This window comes from Spodoptera frugiperda, chromosome 12 (genome assembly GCF_023101765.2).
Source record: "Spodoptera frugiperda isolate SF20-4 chromosome 12, AGI-APGP_CSIRO_Sfru_2.0, whole genome shotgun sequence".
NCBI classification, from domain to species: Eukaryota; Metazoa; Arthropoda; class Insecta; order Lepidoptera; family Noctuidae; genus Spodoptera; species Spodoptera frugiperda.
Genome location: NC_064223.1, coordinates 6,108,944 through 6,127,290, shown reverse-complemented (window position 1 = coordinate 6,127,290; position 18,347 = coordinate 6,108,944). Strand labels below are relative to the sequence as shown.

The following is an 18,347-nucleotide window of genomic DNA, read 5'->3' as shown; positions in this document are numbered from 1 at the left end:
CCGTGGGTTTGTTACTGAGTGCCGTGTACCAAATAGAACGTTTGAATTGAATTTTCAAATAATGAAGTTGGAATAGAATTTCTTTCGGAGCTGCGGACCAGCGGGTTTATCGGGACTCGGAAACCAGGAGTAGGAACGGGGTGGTTTTTAGTCAGTAAGATTCTGATACTCCCTCTCTCTCGTCTCGCCCTAGGCGGGAGAAGTCAATTGATGATTTTGCTCTGAAAAAATAAGAATAGAATTTCTGTGTAGTCGGGAATGCACATGTGATGCTTGGTGACCCTTTACCACAAGATGACCAGTAAATTTTGTTGCTAAGGTCCGCAGTATAAGAAAAAAGACTTAGAACATTAAACAAAGAAATGCCATGTCTGTTTTCATATGATTTGAAGAGCACACAATTTCTAATCTAATCCCATCAATGCACATATTTACTCACTCACTCCTCGTACCAAACTGATCATTAATTACCTAATCTACCCACACACTCATACATATTCACAGTAGCCCACCTGTGCACACACACACCTGGGCAGTGAATTCAAATCAGTTCACAGCTGGTAAAGGCTAGCCGATCTCCCATTTAATTACTGTTCAACAGTAAGTGCGCTCCAAAGATTTATTGCGTCTTGTGAAACCAAGTCGAAATGCAATGTCATTAGTTTAGGGCTCTATCGGCCCATTAATCATAAAGTTTTTTATACCGAATTCTTTGTTTACAAGTAGGTGCATAAACAGTCATTTATTAACTAAAGTTTGGCAATTTGTCAGAGTCGAGCTTTCAAATGGTTATTATTATATTGTTATGGCTTGTAGATAGAAAGATTGAGATTAAAGTTGGCTGGATAAGAATCGGAGTGCGCTTGCCTCGTAAAATAGAGTTATTTGTTTTTTCTATAATTGATGAGAGCGGTGCATAGAATGAAAGTTTCGAAAAGAGATTTGTGTATAAAACTTACAAATAGTTCTTTTATCTTAAGTATGAAGGAAAATCGCGGAAACCGCACGGGTCTGTGGTTTCACGTCATATTCTCGTGTAGCTGCTTCATGTAACTGAGCTCTAATTAATGTTAGGTTATTAAAAACCACATTCTCAACTAACTTGATCAAGTAGACAGTTATGAAAGATAAATCTGAGTAACTAGCTTTAATCTGTGTAAGTTGGATATATTTTGCAATATATACGTGTAAGTGTTCACATTAATAAGTCAAGTAATCTCGTAAACTAGCTATAGTTTATGTATCACGAAATATTGCGAGGAACGGTAAGCTCCGTTATTCTAGGATCGGCATGGTCGCACGTAATAAAATAAATCTACCGAACATTAACACCCCTAGTTCGTGAGCACTGAGTAATTGCCTGCGTTCCACAACTAGATTGAACCGTCTAGAAATAGCTAACATAAAAATAGAGTAAATTATTTAATAAATAAAATCTTCATTTCATATGACATGTATAGAAAATGCAAATAGCTATGTTCCTCAATCGTTGTAAGCGACTTACACGCAATTTTAATAACGATGCTTACAAAAATTTATGTAGATATAGACATACTACCTAATACAGGAATGTAAAATGAACATTTTAATTTATACCGATAGTAAATTCAAATAAAATTGATAGCAAGCCATAATCGTTTATCTATTTGACGATATCCCACGCGTTTCCGCAGCTATATTTCGAAATCCACGAGCTATCCATTTTTTACAATTTCTTCTAATTGTTCAACGGAAACGGATATGTTGAGAACTCTAAATTCAACACGACAGACAAATAAATAATGTGTCTGCGTTAATTATAGTTATTAACAAATGTCTGATTTGTATATTAATGAGATTTCGGATTCGTTTTAGATCCGTAATCGTGTATTTGATCTCTCTTTTATTAGAAAACTTATGTAGACATTTCACTGGTGCACATTTAGTTTTATTCATTTCCTAATTGCTCTACCTACTATTCTGATCGGGATCACATTGGGGATGATACAAATGCGAAAAAGATAGGCGAAATTAAAAAGACTACCTATGTTTACCGGGGCTCCGGTCGAAAAGCAGGAGTAGGAAAGGGGTGGTTTTTAGTCAGTAAGAGTCTGACACTCCCTTTCGTTTCACCCAAGGGAAGAAACAGACCTTCCACAAAATTCCTGCATCTCGACTTCATACCTAACCTTCTACGAGATTTTTACAATGAAACCGACATAATGTTCTCTTAAGGCGGTTTTTACTAGATATCAGTAACATGCATGGGAGCTTCATAAAAATGATGTAAGTACTAGATACGAGCATCTGACATGGCGAACCAAAGTTAATATTATCTCATCATAATAGTATTCTGATGTCTACATTTTAGAATATAAATCTTGTAAGAGCATATTTTTATGTACAATGTGTATGGATATCATTAGGTAGCCGGCGAAGGGCTATTAGTGTCTAGGCAGTCAGGTAATAAAATAAAAGCATGTATTGTAAAGATAGCTATCAAGATCTTCTGTCGTTTTATTGGAAAGAAGATTAAACTGAGATGTGATATGATATCGCTAGTAGGGTAAAAAGCTTCTTTAATATTTTTATGTTGGACAATATCTTGTAGTGATTTTTATTATACTTTCTAACATATTTATTGAGGTACCTCTCTGCTTGCTCTTTCGGGGAATTGTTGTTTTTTTTTACTTCTTTTCTAACGTTTATCCTCACCTAAATGTTTGGTATTTACAGTCCCGCTATCACGTTACCTGTCAGTACATTCTGCTCTCGACTGTTGCCCCACACTTCCTGGAGCAATGGTCGCCACATGTCGCCACTAAAAAATCCATCCGTCGACGTGCCAGTCGACAATTGCCACGTTTTTACCATCCACACTAAAAAAGTATCCTTTAACTTCAAGTAATTAAAGTAAAACGCTTCAATTACGAAAAAACCCGATTCATTTTATTGTGCAAATTGTTCGATAACAAATAAATAACGGGATGGCCAAACCGACCGTGACGATACCCATCACTAATAGATATTCTATCAATATTTACTCTTCCATCAGTTAACACGTTCACGCTAAAATATTGATGTTCTTTCTTATGTCAATCTATCACAATATAGTAAATATTAATGCTTTTTCCATTCCCACGTTGAACTGAAACGGTTGAATGGCTATCGATGAATGAGATATCAAAAGATTTACGAAACGATTCGTCATGACAATCCTCAACGACACTATATAAACGGTTTTTATATAGACCGTCTTTAGATACAGTTATAACAAATTTTCGACAAACATTTCTGCAATGAATTGTGTACGAAAATGCACAATTTATGCCAACATTGTGTAAAGTAGGTTTGCTAAAGTGTCTAACTGTCCGAAAAATGTCACCTTGTAATTGATTGCAACAAAAATGTGGATACCGGACGCACTTCACATATTTTTGTAAACCGGTGTTTATTTCGTTACGGCTCGGTACAACGGTTTCTTTGCAATTCCAATCCTCCGGAGTTAGGCGAATGGATCGTACCTAATGAAATAATTTGGCCCGATTTACAGGTGAAGCACCGTGGATGTAAAGACTCTCTTTTATTGAAAAACGACCGTATCGCTATGTTGGAGAGATTACGGTAGGAATAAAACAACAGTTAGTGCCGGTTGCTCACAATAAATTTTAAAATAAAACTGCTAAGATAAAATACAATTAGGCGGTTTACGGTCATTTTGCAAAACGTTGTCTGGAGTCTATACAGTATCGGCTGCCATTTTACTGCTTTAAAGTATGACTTGCTATAATATTATTGAATAGACTATGAGCAAGGAACCAGCTTCTTTTGTAGGCATAGAATAATTGGTAATTATAACCTTGCAGTGGTAGAATATTCTATGACTTTATGCTATTTATCCTAATGGTATGAATACACCAAGTGATGCTGTTTAGAAGTATTGAATTCTAATGGCCATTTACACCATCCTTAATTGCTATATTTGTTACAGCTTTGTGTTGAATCCGTTGACACCGGTGCAAGAAACGCGATGCCTCCTTCAGAACGACACTCAGGCCAACAACCCCATGGCCACTCCACAGGTACGTACTAATTCACTCACCAACATGTGGCACGTACGATCTAACGTTATTGCGACTGACAATACGGCGAAAGAAATAGAATTGGTTCAAAGGAATTTGCCATTCCTCGGCCTAATTGAAGTGGTTATCTGCGAACCGTTTACAGAGCTTATCGTTCGAGACTTATGTTCACATCTAGTTACACACTATCGTGATAATCTATAAGACATGCTTTGTCTGGGGCACGGTGCAACAGGTAACTGTGAACGTATTTAATAGCCAAATAAATTTATCTCGCTTATCTCCTGGCATTCCCTCACTACTGCCAATTAGCCGACCGATGCAGAGATTGGATTAACAATTCAGATTAAATCGGTCAACCAGTCCCCGGGAACCTAACTGGCCACCACTACATTGTAACTGTTCAGCTAAACGTTAGACAGTTTAATCGCTTTCAGGCCTAATGAACGGTGCCGCTAATAAATATACGATGTTAAACGATGCGGCTCGCCACCGCCGACACAGACTCTCTTTGTTTATTTTGAATTAATGAAATTCAAGTGAAATTATCTGGTGGTAAACAACAGCTGAAAACAAATGAAGATTGTACCTTATTAGGTGTGGCAAAGGACTGATTACTTTTGGTATTTTTATCTGGTAGTCGGTGATTAATTCCCGACGTACGGCCATAATAATGTTAAAGCCTATTTTAACTATCGTATATTATTAAATCTGCATTACTAATTGCTTTTGATCTGATCAGATGAATCGTTCGCACTTAAAGTAATGCAGTTTTCAATAGGAGTATGATAATTTTATGCGAATGTGCTATCGATTACGATGCTATAAAGTGAGATTAATGTTTTGGTGCAGCGGTCAGTGAACACATACTACATGGTGAAGCTACAAGTGCGTACGGAGAGCGTTTGCCTGCGGCCCTGGGCGTTCGAGCGAGTGCCTGGCAAGGCGCTGCGCGGACTCGACAACTCTGTCATCTACACGTCGACCAAAGAAGCCTGTCTCGCCGCCTGTCTTAACGAGGTAAACTAACTATAATAGTAACAAGATTCTGAATAAATTACGAAGTAGTAAACAAATAATCTGAGTAGGTAAACAGTGTGTATTCATTAAAGTAAGTAGTGCTACGAGTTGCTACTCGCTCCGTAAAACAGTGCAGTTGCTGGTAGATTAGCACAAATCTGATTAAGACCAGTATTTATTCCAAGTTTGTCGCTATTAAGCTAATTACACTTTCAAGAGTGATCTTTCTTTCGTGTTAAAGAAATCACTTTAACATTTTTATTCAACTTCTATGTTTTAGTTTAACTACATGTCTAAACTAAAATGCCTTAGGCAAGCCCTAATTGGTTGAACATGGCAATCCGAGTTTATTTCTTATCTAACATTCGTGATCATTGCGATGTCTATTTTAAAATGCTAACGGAAATGCATCCGTACTGACATCGTCAGGATTTTAATAAACCCGTGGGAGGAGAAATAAAAATACTTTACAAGATTAATGTTATGCACCTATGCATTTAGAGTACTAAATAATGAAATACCAGGCCACTAGGATTTTGAGGAGGTATCGAACGTTCATAGATTATTCTATAGCCGTTAGATGTCTTTTGGGGCGTGTCGCGATGCTCGGTTATCTACGAGCCTTTAAGAAAACATCAGACCACGCTGCAATTTAGTGTTTATCTATTCAATTTATATTTATGGTTTTGCCCTACTTGTAGTGGCACTCAAGATACCGACGAAATGATAGGGGTTCCTTCAATACACTCTCGACAATAAATACTGCTTTATTGTGTTCCTGAACCTGAATAATAGTTAGGAATGCGACAGTTTAGCTTTGTAGCTTAGGTTTCATGAGAATGCGTTAAAGTAATTTTTAAATTATTATCAGCAGAAACTTCTATAATAGATAGTTTAAAGTAAAATTTTTAAGCAACATTGTATCGTTCTGTGCTCGTCTATAATTACATAAATTGATACAATAAGGAGGTGAGGTTCGTAAACATGCGTCTGTGGCCCACACATTGTAATCTTTTCATTTACAACCGGCTGGATGTACAAGCGATATTTACATAACTAAGGATAGTGGCGCCATATCGTTTCTTTGCTTTCAATGTGATCATGGTGCACAGAAATGGCTTAATTGGTTGGACAGATCTTAAGATGAGATATGTAACATATTATTATTGCTTTATGTCTCATATAATATGGACAATGTAGAAAAAAATGCAACCAACATATTCTTTAGTGTCTAACCAATGATTAATGGAATGGAATAACTCACATAGAAATTATTTTGCTATGATTTTAAAGGCAATAATAGTGTTTTACTGCTGACATGGTTTACTGTAAATGAGAGCTAATCATTCTTACGTTTCATGTTGTTTAGAAAAAGTTCCCGTGCCGTTCAGCGGAGTATGAATACGGCAGCATGCGGTGCTCGCTCAGCGACTCCGACCGACGCACGGCGCAACACTTCGTGCAGCTCGTGGACACGCCCGGCACCGATTACTTCGAGGTAAAACACATTAAACACAAAACTACACTCATTTACTTAACACTTACAACCTCCCATTTGTTACAAAGCAAACCATTTAACGTCGCAACTAAACTTTAAACAGAGCAACGCTTAACATAATTCGCAGCAATAATTCAACTCAATGCGACGTTGCGATTATTAAAGCAATTTCAGCTGACATCATAAAACAAGATTCACATTCTTGTGTCGCTCATATTTTGCAACATACAAGAAAACATTCGACTTAAAACTACTTACCTGGCTCATTTATATCGTAGCTTTAAATTACTTGAAGTGGCGCTTTGGTTGGCTTCATAGAAAACAATCACACTAGTAATGCGGTCCGTTTGAACGCTGGTCGTGAAAATAAACATGTATTCAGTTAACGTTATTACCATTGTTGTGTGTTATTTGACGTGATTTGGTCGGTGTGTGGTCGTGCAGAACTTGTGCCTGAAGGCGTCGCAGGCGTGCAAGGGGCAGCGCGTGTTCACAGCGCCGCGCATCGGCGTCGCCGAGGACAAGGTGGCGCAGTACGCCGGCCTGCACTACTACACCGACAAGGAGCTGCAGGTAATCTCTCACATCAATTATAACTTTATGCTATCCAACACAGGATTCAATTTAGCTTCCATTCGCAGTAATGCTAGTAATACAGAGGTCTTATTTGAAATAGGATATGCAAAAAAGGACGCGTTGCTGACAAGCGCCTATTAACGTTTGAGTAGGGTATGCGGGGAACTATGCCTGCATTTTGTTATACCTTTATTGGTTTCTGTGATGTTATCTCCACAGGCTTCATGATTTGCACCTCGGTCCTTTATAGCAATGCAAAATTATCTGTCATTTGTGGGAACTTTCTAATTATATTTACTTGTCGTCTAAATGGGTTTCGACTGCGGGTCCATCCTGTTCCGCGTCCCACTGGTTTAACGAGAAGCGGCAGAGGTTAAATCGTGTGCACTTGTATATAATCACTAGAAGGAAGACGTTGCAATTAACTTAACTTTCGTACGCAATCGTTGTAAACTTAAGACACTGATATATCGCCTCTTGTTATGGATACTAGTGATTTTATGAGTGGGGCGCTGTTGTCTACTAGATAAGGGTGAATTTATGAAATATTCAACTTGGAAGATAGGAGCCATTACCTACGTCAGTTTATTACACCCACACATTCATGTTGTTTCAAGACTCGAGTCGTTTTGTTTTTATTGTCAGTGATACGTACATCCTTTTCATATGTCTCCAGGTGCTAAATAAATATGCATCTAATTGCGTAGGTGTTACGCAGTGGGACTGCGATACAAAATGGTCATGAATCACGTTGTCATTATCTTTAATATGGCCATCTGTTTTGTATTCGATCAGGTTACATCCGAAGCAGCTTGCCGGCTCGCATGCGAAATTGAGTCAGAGTTCCTGTGTCGCTCCTACCTGTACATGGGCCCCCCTCACTCTGCCGCGTACAACTGCCGGCTGTACCATTTGGACCACCACACCCTGCCTGATGGACCTTCAGCGTACCTCAACGCTGAGAGACCACTCATCGATGATGGAGAACCCATCGGAAAGTACTTCGAGAACTTCTGTGAGAGTGAGTACATTTTCGCCAATTAATATTAAACATTAATCTGTTACCTTAACAGCTGTGAAAGTGGAACATGGTTCTACCGACAGTCCAGTCTATCGATAGTGTTGCTACTTTATTAAGGTTCTATTTTAGTGGAGGAAAATGGGAAAACATAAATCTGAAACATGTATTTTGCAATAGTAACCCAGTTTAAAGTGTGGGTCGAAGCTATAACGATAACAACACTGTTTTATTTAAACTCGCTAGTGCGCAGGCGCCGAGCCGAGATACATCAGGTACTAGCCTCAGTAAATTGTACCTAGTCGACTAAAAACTGAATAAACCACTTTGGACGGTTCAAAAAACTATAGGACACGGTGACATTAATGTTTTATTTGTATTTTTAGTATGTTATTACGCTCTGTCGCCTATTGATAATGGGAAAATAATACTGGGCTTAATTTAAAATCTTGTAATGACTTCATATGGTCAATAATTACATGATCCGCGCCGTAACTACACCTCAATCATCTGAAGATGGAGTAGGTAATATTGAATTTAAAAGCTCACATTTTTGTACGCTACTGTTTTATATCAATCCAAAATTATACAGTGGCTATTGGTTAACATCCGAAGTGGTGTAATTGAAAATGTTTTATAAAAACCTGATACATGACTCGTCTTTTAAAATTATGCTTATGTAAAACGTTCCCATAGTAGCAATACTTCTGTCCATTTTGTTATATTTCCCTGGTCATAGTGTCGTAAAGAATATAATTTACTTAGAAAGTGGAACTGCACGTAATGCATATATTTAAGTCGGACGGGAGTACACAATATGTTATTTACAAGTACAGCGAGCAGGGCTTATTATTTGGTCGTACGTTTAGCGGAAGCCGGCCATCTAGGACTGAATTACGGAAGAGATCGAACGCGGCGTACTTTCTGAAGTATTTATTGTTAGTACTTTCTTTTGATAGCGCCATATTTCTATGGGAGGAGCTCTAGTCCCCGCTATGATGAAGAGAGCGGTATCGACAGTCGAGCGTTATATTTTACTCGACATCTCCAAGATTAAATCTATGTTTTTACATAAACTACTTGAGGCGAGATCGCGAACACGATATATACGGCTTTAGATTAATATACATATAAACATCGCAACTAATTAGGACGTTGAATTAATATGCACGACCATGTAAATCATAAAACTGCAGTTAAATAAATTGAATGTCTTTAATAAGAAAGTAGAACGGCCATGGTTCGCAGTATTAGAAAAAAGACTAACTTAAATTAACAAATACCGTGTCTATTTTCATATGATTTCTAATCTAATCCCATCAATGCACATATTTACTCACTCACTCCTCGTACCAAACTGATCATTAATTACCTAATCTACCCACACACTCATACATATTCACAGTAGCCCACCTGTGCACACACACACCTGGGCAGTGAATTCAAATCAGTTCACAGCTGGTAAAGGCTAGCCGATCTCCCATTTAATTACTGTTCAACAGTAAGTGCGCTCCAAAGATTTATTGCGTCTTGTGAAACCAAGTCGAAATGCAATGTCATTAGTTTAGGGCTCTATCGGCCCATTAATCATAAAGTTTTTTATACCGAATTCTTTGTTTACAAGTAGGTGCATAAACAGTCATTTATTAACTAAAGTTTGGCAATTTGTCAGAGTCGAGCTTTCAAATGGTTATTATTATATTGTTATGGCTTGTAGATAGAAAGATTGAGATTAAAGTTGGCTGGATAAGAATCGGAGTGCGCTTGCCTCGTAAAATAGAGTTATTTGTTTTTTCTATAATTGATGAGAGCGGTGCATAGAATGAAAGTTTCGAAAAGAGATTTGTGTTTAAAACTTACAAATAGTTTTTTTTCTTAGGTATGAAGGAAAATCGCGGAAACCGCACGGGTCTGTGGTTTCACGTCGTTCTCTCGTGTAGCTGCTTCATGTAACTGAGCTCTAATTAATGTTAGGTTATTAAAAACCACATTCTCAACTAACTTGATCAAGTAGACAGTTATGAAAGATAAATCTGAGTAACTAGCTTTAATCTGTGTAAGTTGGATATATTTTGCAATATATACGTGTAAGTGTTCACATTAATAAGTCAAGTAATCTCGTAAACTAGCTATAGTTTATGTATCACGAAATATTGCGAGGAACGGTAAGCTCCGTTATTCTAGGATCGGCATGGTCGCACGTAATAAAATAAATCTACCGAACATTAACACCCCTAGTTCGTGAGCACTGAGTAATTGCCTGCGTTCCACAACTAGATTGAACCGTCTAGAAATAGCTAACATAAAAATAGAGTAAATTATTTAATAAATAAAATCTTCATTTCATATGACATGTATAGAAAATGCAAATAGCTATCCGCGTCATTCGTTGTAAAGTTGTAAGCGACTTCATAAGTTAATACACGCAATTTTTATAACGAAGCTTACAAAAATTTATGTAGACATAGACATACTACCTAATACAGGAATGTAAAATGAACATTTTAATTTATACCGATAGTAAATTCAAATAAAATTGATAGCAAGCCATAATCGTTTATCTATTTGACGATATCCCACGCGTTTCCGCAGCTATATTTCGAAATCCACGAGCTATCCATTTTTTACAATTTCTTCTAATTGTTCAACGGAAACGGATATGTTGAGAACTCTAAATTCAACACGACAGACAAATAAATAATGTGTCTGCGTTAATTATAGTTATTAACAAATGTCTGATTTGTATATTAATGAGATTTCGGATTCGTTTTAGATCCGTAATCGTGTATTTGATCTCTCTTTTATTAGAAAACTTATGTAGACATTTCACTGGTGCATATTAAGTTAAATTCATAGCAAGTTCTAGCTTTTCCTAATAACTCCACCTTCTACTCTGATGGGGATCACATTAGGGATGAGACTTACATATGCATCTGGCATCTTTATGCCATTAAGATAGGCCGAAACTAAACAGACTACCTAGCGGGTTTACCGGGGTTCCGGTCGAAAAGCAGGAGTAGAAAAGGGGTGGTTTTTAGTCAGTAAGAGTCTGACACTCCCTTTCGTTTCACCCAAGGGGAGAGAAACAGACCTTCCACAAAATTCCTGCATCTGGCCTTCATACCTAACCTTCTACGAGAATTTTTACAATGAAACCGACATAATGTTCTCTTAAGGCGGTTTTTACTAGATATCAGTAACATGCATGGGAGCTTCATAAAAATGATGTAAGTACTAGATACGAGCATCTGACATGGCGAACCAAAGTTAATATTATCTCATCATAATAGTATTCTGATGTCTACATTTTAGAATATAAATCTTGTAAGAGCATATTTTTATGTACAATGTGTATGGATATCATTAGGTAGCCGGCGAAGGGCTATTAGTGTCTAGGCAGTCAGGTAATAAAATAAAAGCATGTATTGTAAAGATAGCTATCAAGATCTTCTGTCGTTTTATTGGAAAGAAGATTAAACTGAGATGTGATATGATATCGCTAGTAGGGTAAAAAGCTTCTTTAATATTTTTATGTTGGACAATATCTTGTAGTATTTTTTATTATACTTTCTAACATATTTATTGAGGTACCTCTCTGCTTGCTCTTTCGGGGAATTGTTGTTTTTTTTTCACTTCTTTTCTAACGTTTATCCTCACCTAAATGTTTGGTATTTACAGTCCCGCTATCACGTTACCTGTCAGTACATTCTGCTCTCGACTGTTGCCCCACACTTCCTGGAGCAATGGTCGCCACATGTCGCCACTAAAAAATCCATCCGTCGACGTGCCAGTCGACAATTGCCACGTTTTTACCATCCACACTAAAAAAGTATCCTTTAACTTCAAGTAATTAAAGTAAAACGCTTCAATTACGAAAAAACCCGATTCATTTTATTGTGCAAATTGTTCGATAACAAATAAATAACGGGATGGCCAAACCGACCGTGACGATACCCATCACTAATAGATATTCTATCAATATTTACTCTTCCATCAGTTAACACGTTCACGCTAAAATATTGATGTTCTTTCTTATGTCAATCTATCACAATATAGTAAATATTAATGCTTTTTCCATTCCCACGTTGAACTGAAACGGTTGAATGGCTATCGATGAATGAGATATCAAAAGATTTACGAAACGATTCGTCATGACAATCCTCAACGACACTATATAAACGGTTTTTATATAGACCGTCTTTAGATACAGTTATAACAAATTTTCGACAAACATTTCTGCAATGAATTGTGTACGAAAATGCACAATTTATGCCAACATTGTGTAAAGTAGGTTTGCTAAAGTGTCTAACTGTCCGAAAAATGTCACCTTGTAATTGATTGCAACAAAAATGTGGATACCGGACGCACTTCACATATTTTTGTAAACCGGTGTTTATTTCGTTACGGCTCGGTACAACGGTTTCTTTGCAATTCCAATCCTCCGGAGTTAGGCGAATGGATCGTACCTAATGAAATAATTTGGCCCGATTTACAGGTGAAGCACCGTGGATGTAAAGACTCTCTTTTATTGAAAAACGACCGTATCGCTATGTTGGAGAGATTACGGTAGGAATAAAACAACAGTTAGTGCCGGTTGCTCACAATAAATTTTAAAATAAAACTGCTAAGATAAAATACAATTAGGCGGTTTACGGTCATTTTGCAAAACGTTGTCTGGAGTCTATACAGTATCGGCTGCCATTTTACTGCTTTAAAGTATGACTTGCTATAATATTATTGAATAGACTATGAGCAAGGAACCAGCTTCTTTTGTAGGCATAGAATAATTGGTAATTATAACCTTGCAGTGGTAGAATATTCTATGACTTTATGCTATTTATCCTAATGGTATGAATACACCAAGTGATGCTGTTTAGAAGTATTGAATTCTAATGGCCATTTACACCATCCTTAATTGCTATATTTGTTACAGCTTTGTGTTGAATCCGTTGACACCGGTGCAAGAAACGCGATGCCTCCTTCAGAACGACACTCAGGCCAACAACCCCATGGCCACTCCACAGGTACGTACTAATTCACTCACCAACATGTGGCACGTACGATCTAACGTTATTGCGACTGACAATACGGCGAAAGAAATAGAATTGGTTCAAAGGAATTTGCCATTCCTCGGCCTAATTGAAGTGGTTATCTGCGAACCGTTTACAGAGCTTATCGTTCGAGACTTATGTTCACATCTAGTTACACACTATCGTGATAATCTATAAGACATGCTTTGTCTGGGGCACGGTGCAACAGGTAACTGTGAACGTATTTAATAGCCAAATAAATTTATCTCGCTTATCTCCTGGCATTCCCTCACTACTGCCAATTAGCCGACCGATGCAGAGATTGGATTAACAATTCAGATTAAATCGGTCAACCAGTCCCCGGGAACCTAACTGGCCACCACTACATTGTAACTGTTCAGCTAAACGTTAGACAGTTTAATCGCTTTCAGGCCTAATGAACGGTGCCGCTAATAAATATACGATGTTAAACGATGCGGCTCGCCACCGCCGACACAGACTCTCTTTGTTTATTTTGAATTAATGAAATTCAAGTGAAATTATCTGGTGGTAAACAACAGCTGAAAACAAATGAAGATTGTACCTTATTAGGTGTGGCAAAGGACTGATTACTTTTGTTATATTCTATCTGGTAGTCGGTGATTAATTCCCGACGTACGGCCATAATATTAAAGCCTATTTTAACTATCGTATATTATTAAATCTGCATTACTAATTGCTTTTGATCTGATCAGATGAATCGTTCGCACTTAAAGTAATGCAGTTTTCAATAGGAGTATGATAATTTTATGCGAATGTGCTATCGATTACGATGCTATAAAGTGAGATTAATGTTTTGGTGCAGCGGTCAGTGAACACATACTACATGGTGAAGCTACAAGTGCGTACGGAGAGCGTTTGCCTGCGGCCCTGGGCGTTCGAGCGAGTGCCTGGCAAGGCGCTGCGCGGACTCGACAACTCTGTCATCTACACGTCGACCAAAGAAGCCTGTCTCGCCGCCTGTCTTAACGAGGTAAACTAACTATAATAGTAACAAGATTCTGAATAAATTACGAAGTAGTAAACAAATAATCTGAGTAGGTAAACAGTGTGTATTCATTAAAGTAAGTAGTGCTACGAGTTGCTACTCGCTCCGTAAAACAGTGCAGTTGCTGGTAGATTAGCACAAATCTGATTAAGACCAGTATTTATTCCATTTTTGTCATTTTTAACACTTTCAAGAGTGACCTTTCTTAATATACTTTAAGATTTTGGGTTATAGAGATCACTTTAACATTTTTATTCAACTTCTATGTTTTAGTTTAACTACATGTCTAAACTAAAATGCCTTAGGCAAGCCCTAATTGGTTGAACATGGCAATCCGAGTTTATTTCTTATCTAACATTCGTGATCATTGCGATGTCTATTTTAAAATGCTAACGGAAATGCATCCGTACTGACATCGTCAGGATTTTAATAAACCCGTGGGAGGAGAAATAAAAATACTTTACAAGATTAATGTTATGCACCTATGCATTTAGAGTACTAAATAATGAAATACCAGGCCACTAGGATTTTGAGGAGGTATCGAACGTTCATAGATTATTCTATAGCCGTTAGATGTCTTTTGGGGCGTGTCGCGATGCTCGGTTATCTACGAGCCTTTAAGAAAACATCAGACCACGCTGCAATTTAGTGTTTATCTATTCAATTTATATTTATGGTTTTGCCCTACTTGTAGTGGCACTCAAGATACCGACGAAATGATAGGGGTTCCTTCAATACACTCTCGACAATAAATACTGCTTTATTGTGTTCCTGAACCTGAATAATAGTTAGGAATGCGACAGTTTAGCTTGTAGCTTAGGGTTTAATGAGAACGTTAAAGAAATATCTTTATATATTATCTGCAAAAAATTATATTGAAGACCGTTTAAAGTAAAATTTTGATGCAACATTGTATTTCTCTGTGCTCGTCTATAATTACATAAATTGATACAATAAGGAGGTGAGGTTCGTAAACATGCGTCTGTGGCCCACACATTGTAATCTTTTCATTTACAACCGGCTGGATGTACAAGCGATATTTACATAACTAAGGATAGTGGCGCCATATCGTTTCTTTGCTTTCAATGTGATCATGGTGCACAGAAATGGCTTAATTGGTTGGACAGATCTTAAGATGAGATAAACTGTTCTGAGACACGTAACATATTATTATTGTTTTGTATTTCATATAATATGGGCACTGTGGAAAGAAATACAACCAACATTATTTTTTCAGTTTCTAACAAATTATAAAAGGTTCTAACTCATACATAAATTATTTTGCTATGATTTTAAAGGCAATAATAGTGTTTTACTGCTGACATGGTTTACTGTAAATGAGAGCTAATCATTCTTACGTTTCATGTTGTTTAGAAAAAGTTCCCGTGCCGTTCAGCGGAGTATGAATACGGCAGCATGCGGTGCTCGCTCAGCGACTCCGACCGACGCACGGCGCAACACTTCGTGCAGCTCGTGGACACGCCCGGCACCGATTACTTCGAGGTAAAACACATTAAACACAAAACTACACTCATTTACTTAACACTTACAACCTCCCATTTGTTACAAAGCAAACCATTTAACGTCGCAACTAAACTTTAAACAGAGCAACGCTTAACATAATTCGCAGCAATAATTCAACTCAATGCGACGTTGCGATTATTAAAGCAATTTCAGCTGACATCATAAAACAAGATTCACATTCTTGTGTCGCTCATATTTTGCAACATACAAGAAAACATTCGACTTAAAACTACTTACCTGGCTCATTTATATCGTAGCTTTAAATTACTTGAAGTGGCGCTTTGGTTGGCTTCATAGAAAACAATCACACTAGTAATGCGGTCCGTTTGAACGCTGGTCGTGAAAATAAACATGTATTCAGTTAACGTTATTACCATTGTTGTGTGTTATTTGACGTGATTTGGTCGGTGTGTGGTCGTGCAGAACTTGTGCCTGAAGGCGTCGCAGGCGTGCAAGGGGCAGCGCGTGTTCACAGCGCCGCGCATCGGCGTCGCCGAGGACAAGGTGGCGCAGTACGCCGGCCTGCACTACTACACCGACAAGGAGTTACAGGTAATCCTTCACATCAATTATAACTTTATGCTATCCAACACAGGATTCAATTTAGCTTCCATTCGCAGTAATGCTAGTAATACAGAGGTCTTATTTGAAATAGGATATGCAAAAAAGGACGCGTTGCTGACAAGCGCCTATTAACGTTTGAGTAGGGTATGCGGGGAAATATGCCTGCATTTTGTTATACCTTTATTGGTTTCTGTGATGTTATCTCCACAGGCTTCATGATTTGCACCTCGGTCCTTTATAGCAATGCAAAATTATCTGTCATTTGTGGGAACTTTCTAATTATATTTACTTGTCGTCTAAATGGGTTTCGACTGCGGGTCCATCCTGTTCCGCGTCCCACTGGTTTAACGAGAAGCGGCAGAGGTTAAATCGTGTGCACTTGTATATAATCACTAGAAGGAAGACGTTGCAATTAACTTAACTTTCGTACGCAATCGTTGTAAACTTAAGACACTGATATATCGCCTCTTGTTATGGATACTAGTGATTTTATGAGTGGGGCGCTGTTGTCTACTAGATAAGGGTGAATTTATGAAATATTCAACTTGGAAGATAGGAGCCATTACCTACGTCAGTTTATTACACCCACACATTCATGTTGTTTCAAGACTCGAGTCGTTTTGTTTTTATTGTCAGTGATACGTACATCCTTTTCATATGTCTCCAGGTGCTAAATAAATATGCATCTAATTGCGTAGGTGTTACGCAGTGGGACTGCGATACAAAATGGTCATGAATCACGTTGTCATTATCTTTAATATGGCCATCTGTTTTGTATTCGATCAGGTTACATCCGAAGCAGCTTGCCGGCTCGCATGCGAAATTGAGTCAGAGTTCCTGTGTCGCTCCTACCTGTACATGGGCCCCCCTCACTCTGCCGCGTACAACTGCCGGCTGTACCATTTGGACCACCACACCCTGCCTGATGGACCTTCAGCGTACCTCAACGCTGAGAGACCACTCATCGATGATGGAGAACCCATCGGAAAGTACTTCGAGAACTTCTGTGAGAGTGAGTACATTTTCGCCAATTAATATTAAACATTAATCTGTTACCTTAACAGCTGTGAAAGTGGAACATGGTTCTACCGACAGTCCAGTCTATCGATAGTGTTGCTACTTTATTAAGGTTCTATTTTAGTGGAGGAAAATGGGAAAACATAAATCTGAAACATGTATTTTGCAATAGTAACCCAGTTTAAAGTGTGGGTCGAAGCTATAACGATAACAACACTGTTTTATTTAAACTCGCTAGTGCGCAGGCGCCGAGCCGAGATACATCAGGTACAAGGCTCAGTAAATTGTACATAGTCGACTAAAAACTGAATAAACCACTTTGGACGGTTCAAAAAACTATAGAACACGGTGACATTAATGTTTTATTTGTATTTTTAGTATGTTATTACGCTCTGTCGCCTATTGATAATGGGAAAATAATACTGGGCTTAATTTAAAATCTTGTAATGACTTCATATGGTCAATAATTACATGATCCGCGCCGTAACTACACCTCAATCATCTGAAGATGGAGTAGGTAATATTGAATTTAAAAGCTCACATTTTTGTACGCTACTGTTTTATATCAATTCAAAATTATATAGTGGCTATTGGTTAACATCCGAAGTGGTGTAATTGAAAATGTTTTATAAAAACCTGATACATGACTCGTCTTTTAAAATTATGCTTATGTAAAACGTTCCCATAGTAGCAATACTTCTGTCCATTTTGTTATATTTCCCTGGTCATAGTGTCGTAAAGAATATAATTTACTTAGAAAGTGGAACTGCACGTAATGCATATATTTAAGTCGGACGGGAGTACACAATATGTTATTTACAAGTACAGCGAGCAGGGCTTATTATTTGGTCGTACGTTTAGCGGAAGCCGGCCATCTAGGACTGAATTACGGAAGAGATCGAACGCGGCGTACTTTCTGAAGTATTTATTGTCAGTACTTTCTTTTGATAGCGCCATATTTCTGTGGGAGGAGCTCTAGTCCCCGCTATGATGAAGAGAGCGGTATCGACAG

At 37.9% G+C, this 18,347-nt stretch overlaps 1 protein-coding gene across 6 annotated transcripts in view; it reads left to right on the top strand.

Moving 5' to 3' along the window:
* The window catches only part of LOC118262460 (uncharacterized), a 63,904-nt gene that overhangs the window by 34,505 nt on the left and 11,052 nt on the right, over window positions 1–18,347 (top strand). Inside the window, exons 5-9 of one of the 6 annotated variants that reach the window (XM_050697332.1) lie at window positions 13,107–13,197; window positions 14,048–14,215; window positions 15,605–15,733; window positions 16,178–16,306; window positions 17,105–17,330. In XM_050697332.1, the coding sequence (XP_050553289.1) occupies window positions 13,107–13,197; window positions 14,048–14,215; window positions 15,605–15,733; window positions 16,178–16,306; window positions 17,105–17,330 (743 nt within the window). Of the gene's footprint in view, window positions 1–3,970; window positions 4,062–4,913; window positions 5,082–6,450; window positions 6,580–7,023; window positions 7,153–7,950; window positions 8,177–13,106; window positions 13,198–14,047; window positions 14,216–15,604; window positions 15,734–16,177; window positions 16,307–17,104; window positions 17,331–18,347 lie in introns of all 6 variants that reach the window. The other 5 variants (XM_050697329.1, XM_050697330.1, XM_050697331.1 and 2 more) reach the window with 5 other exon arrangements.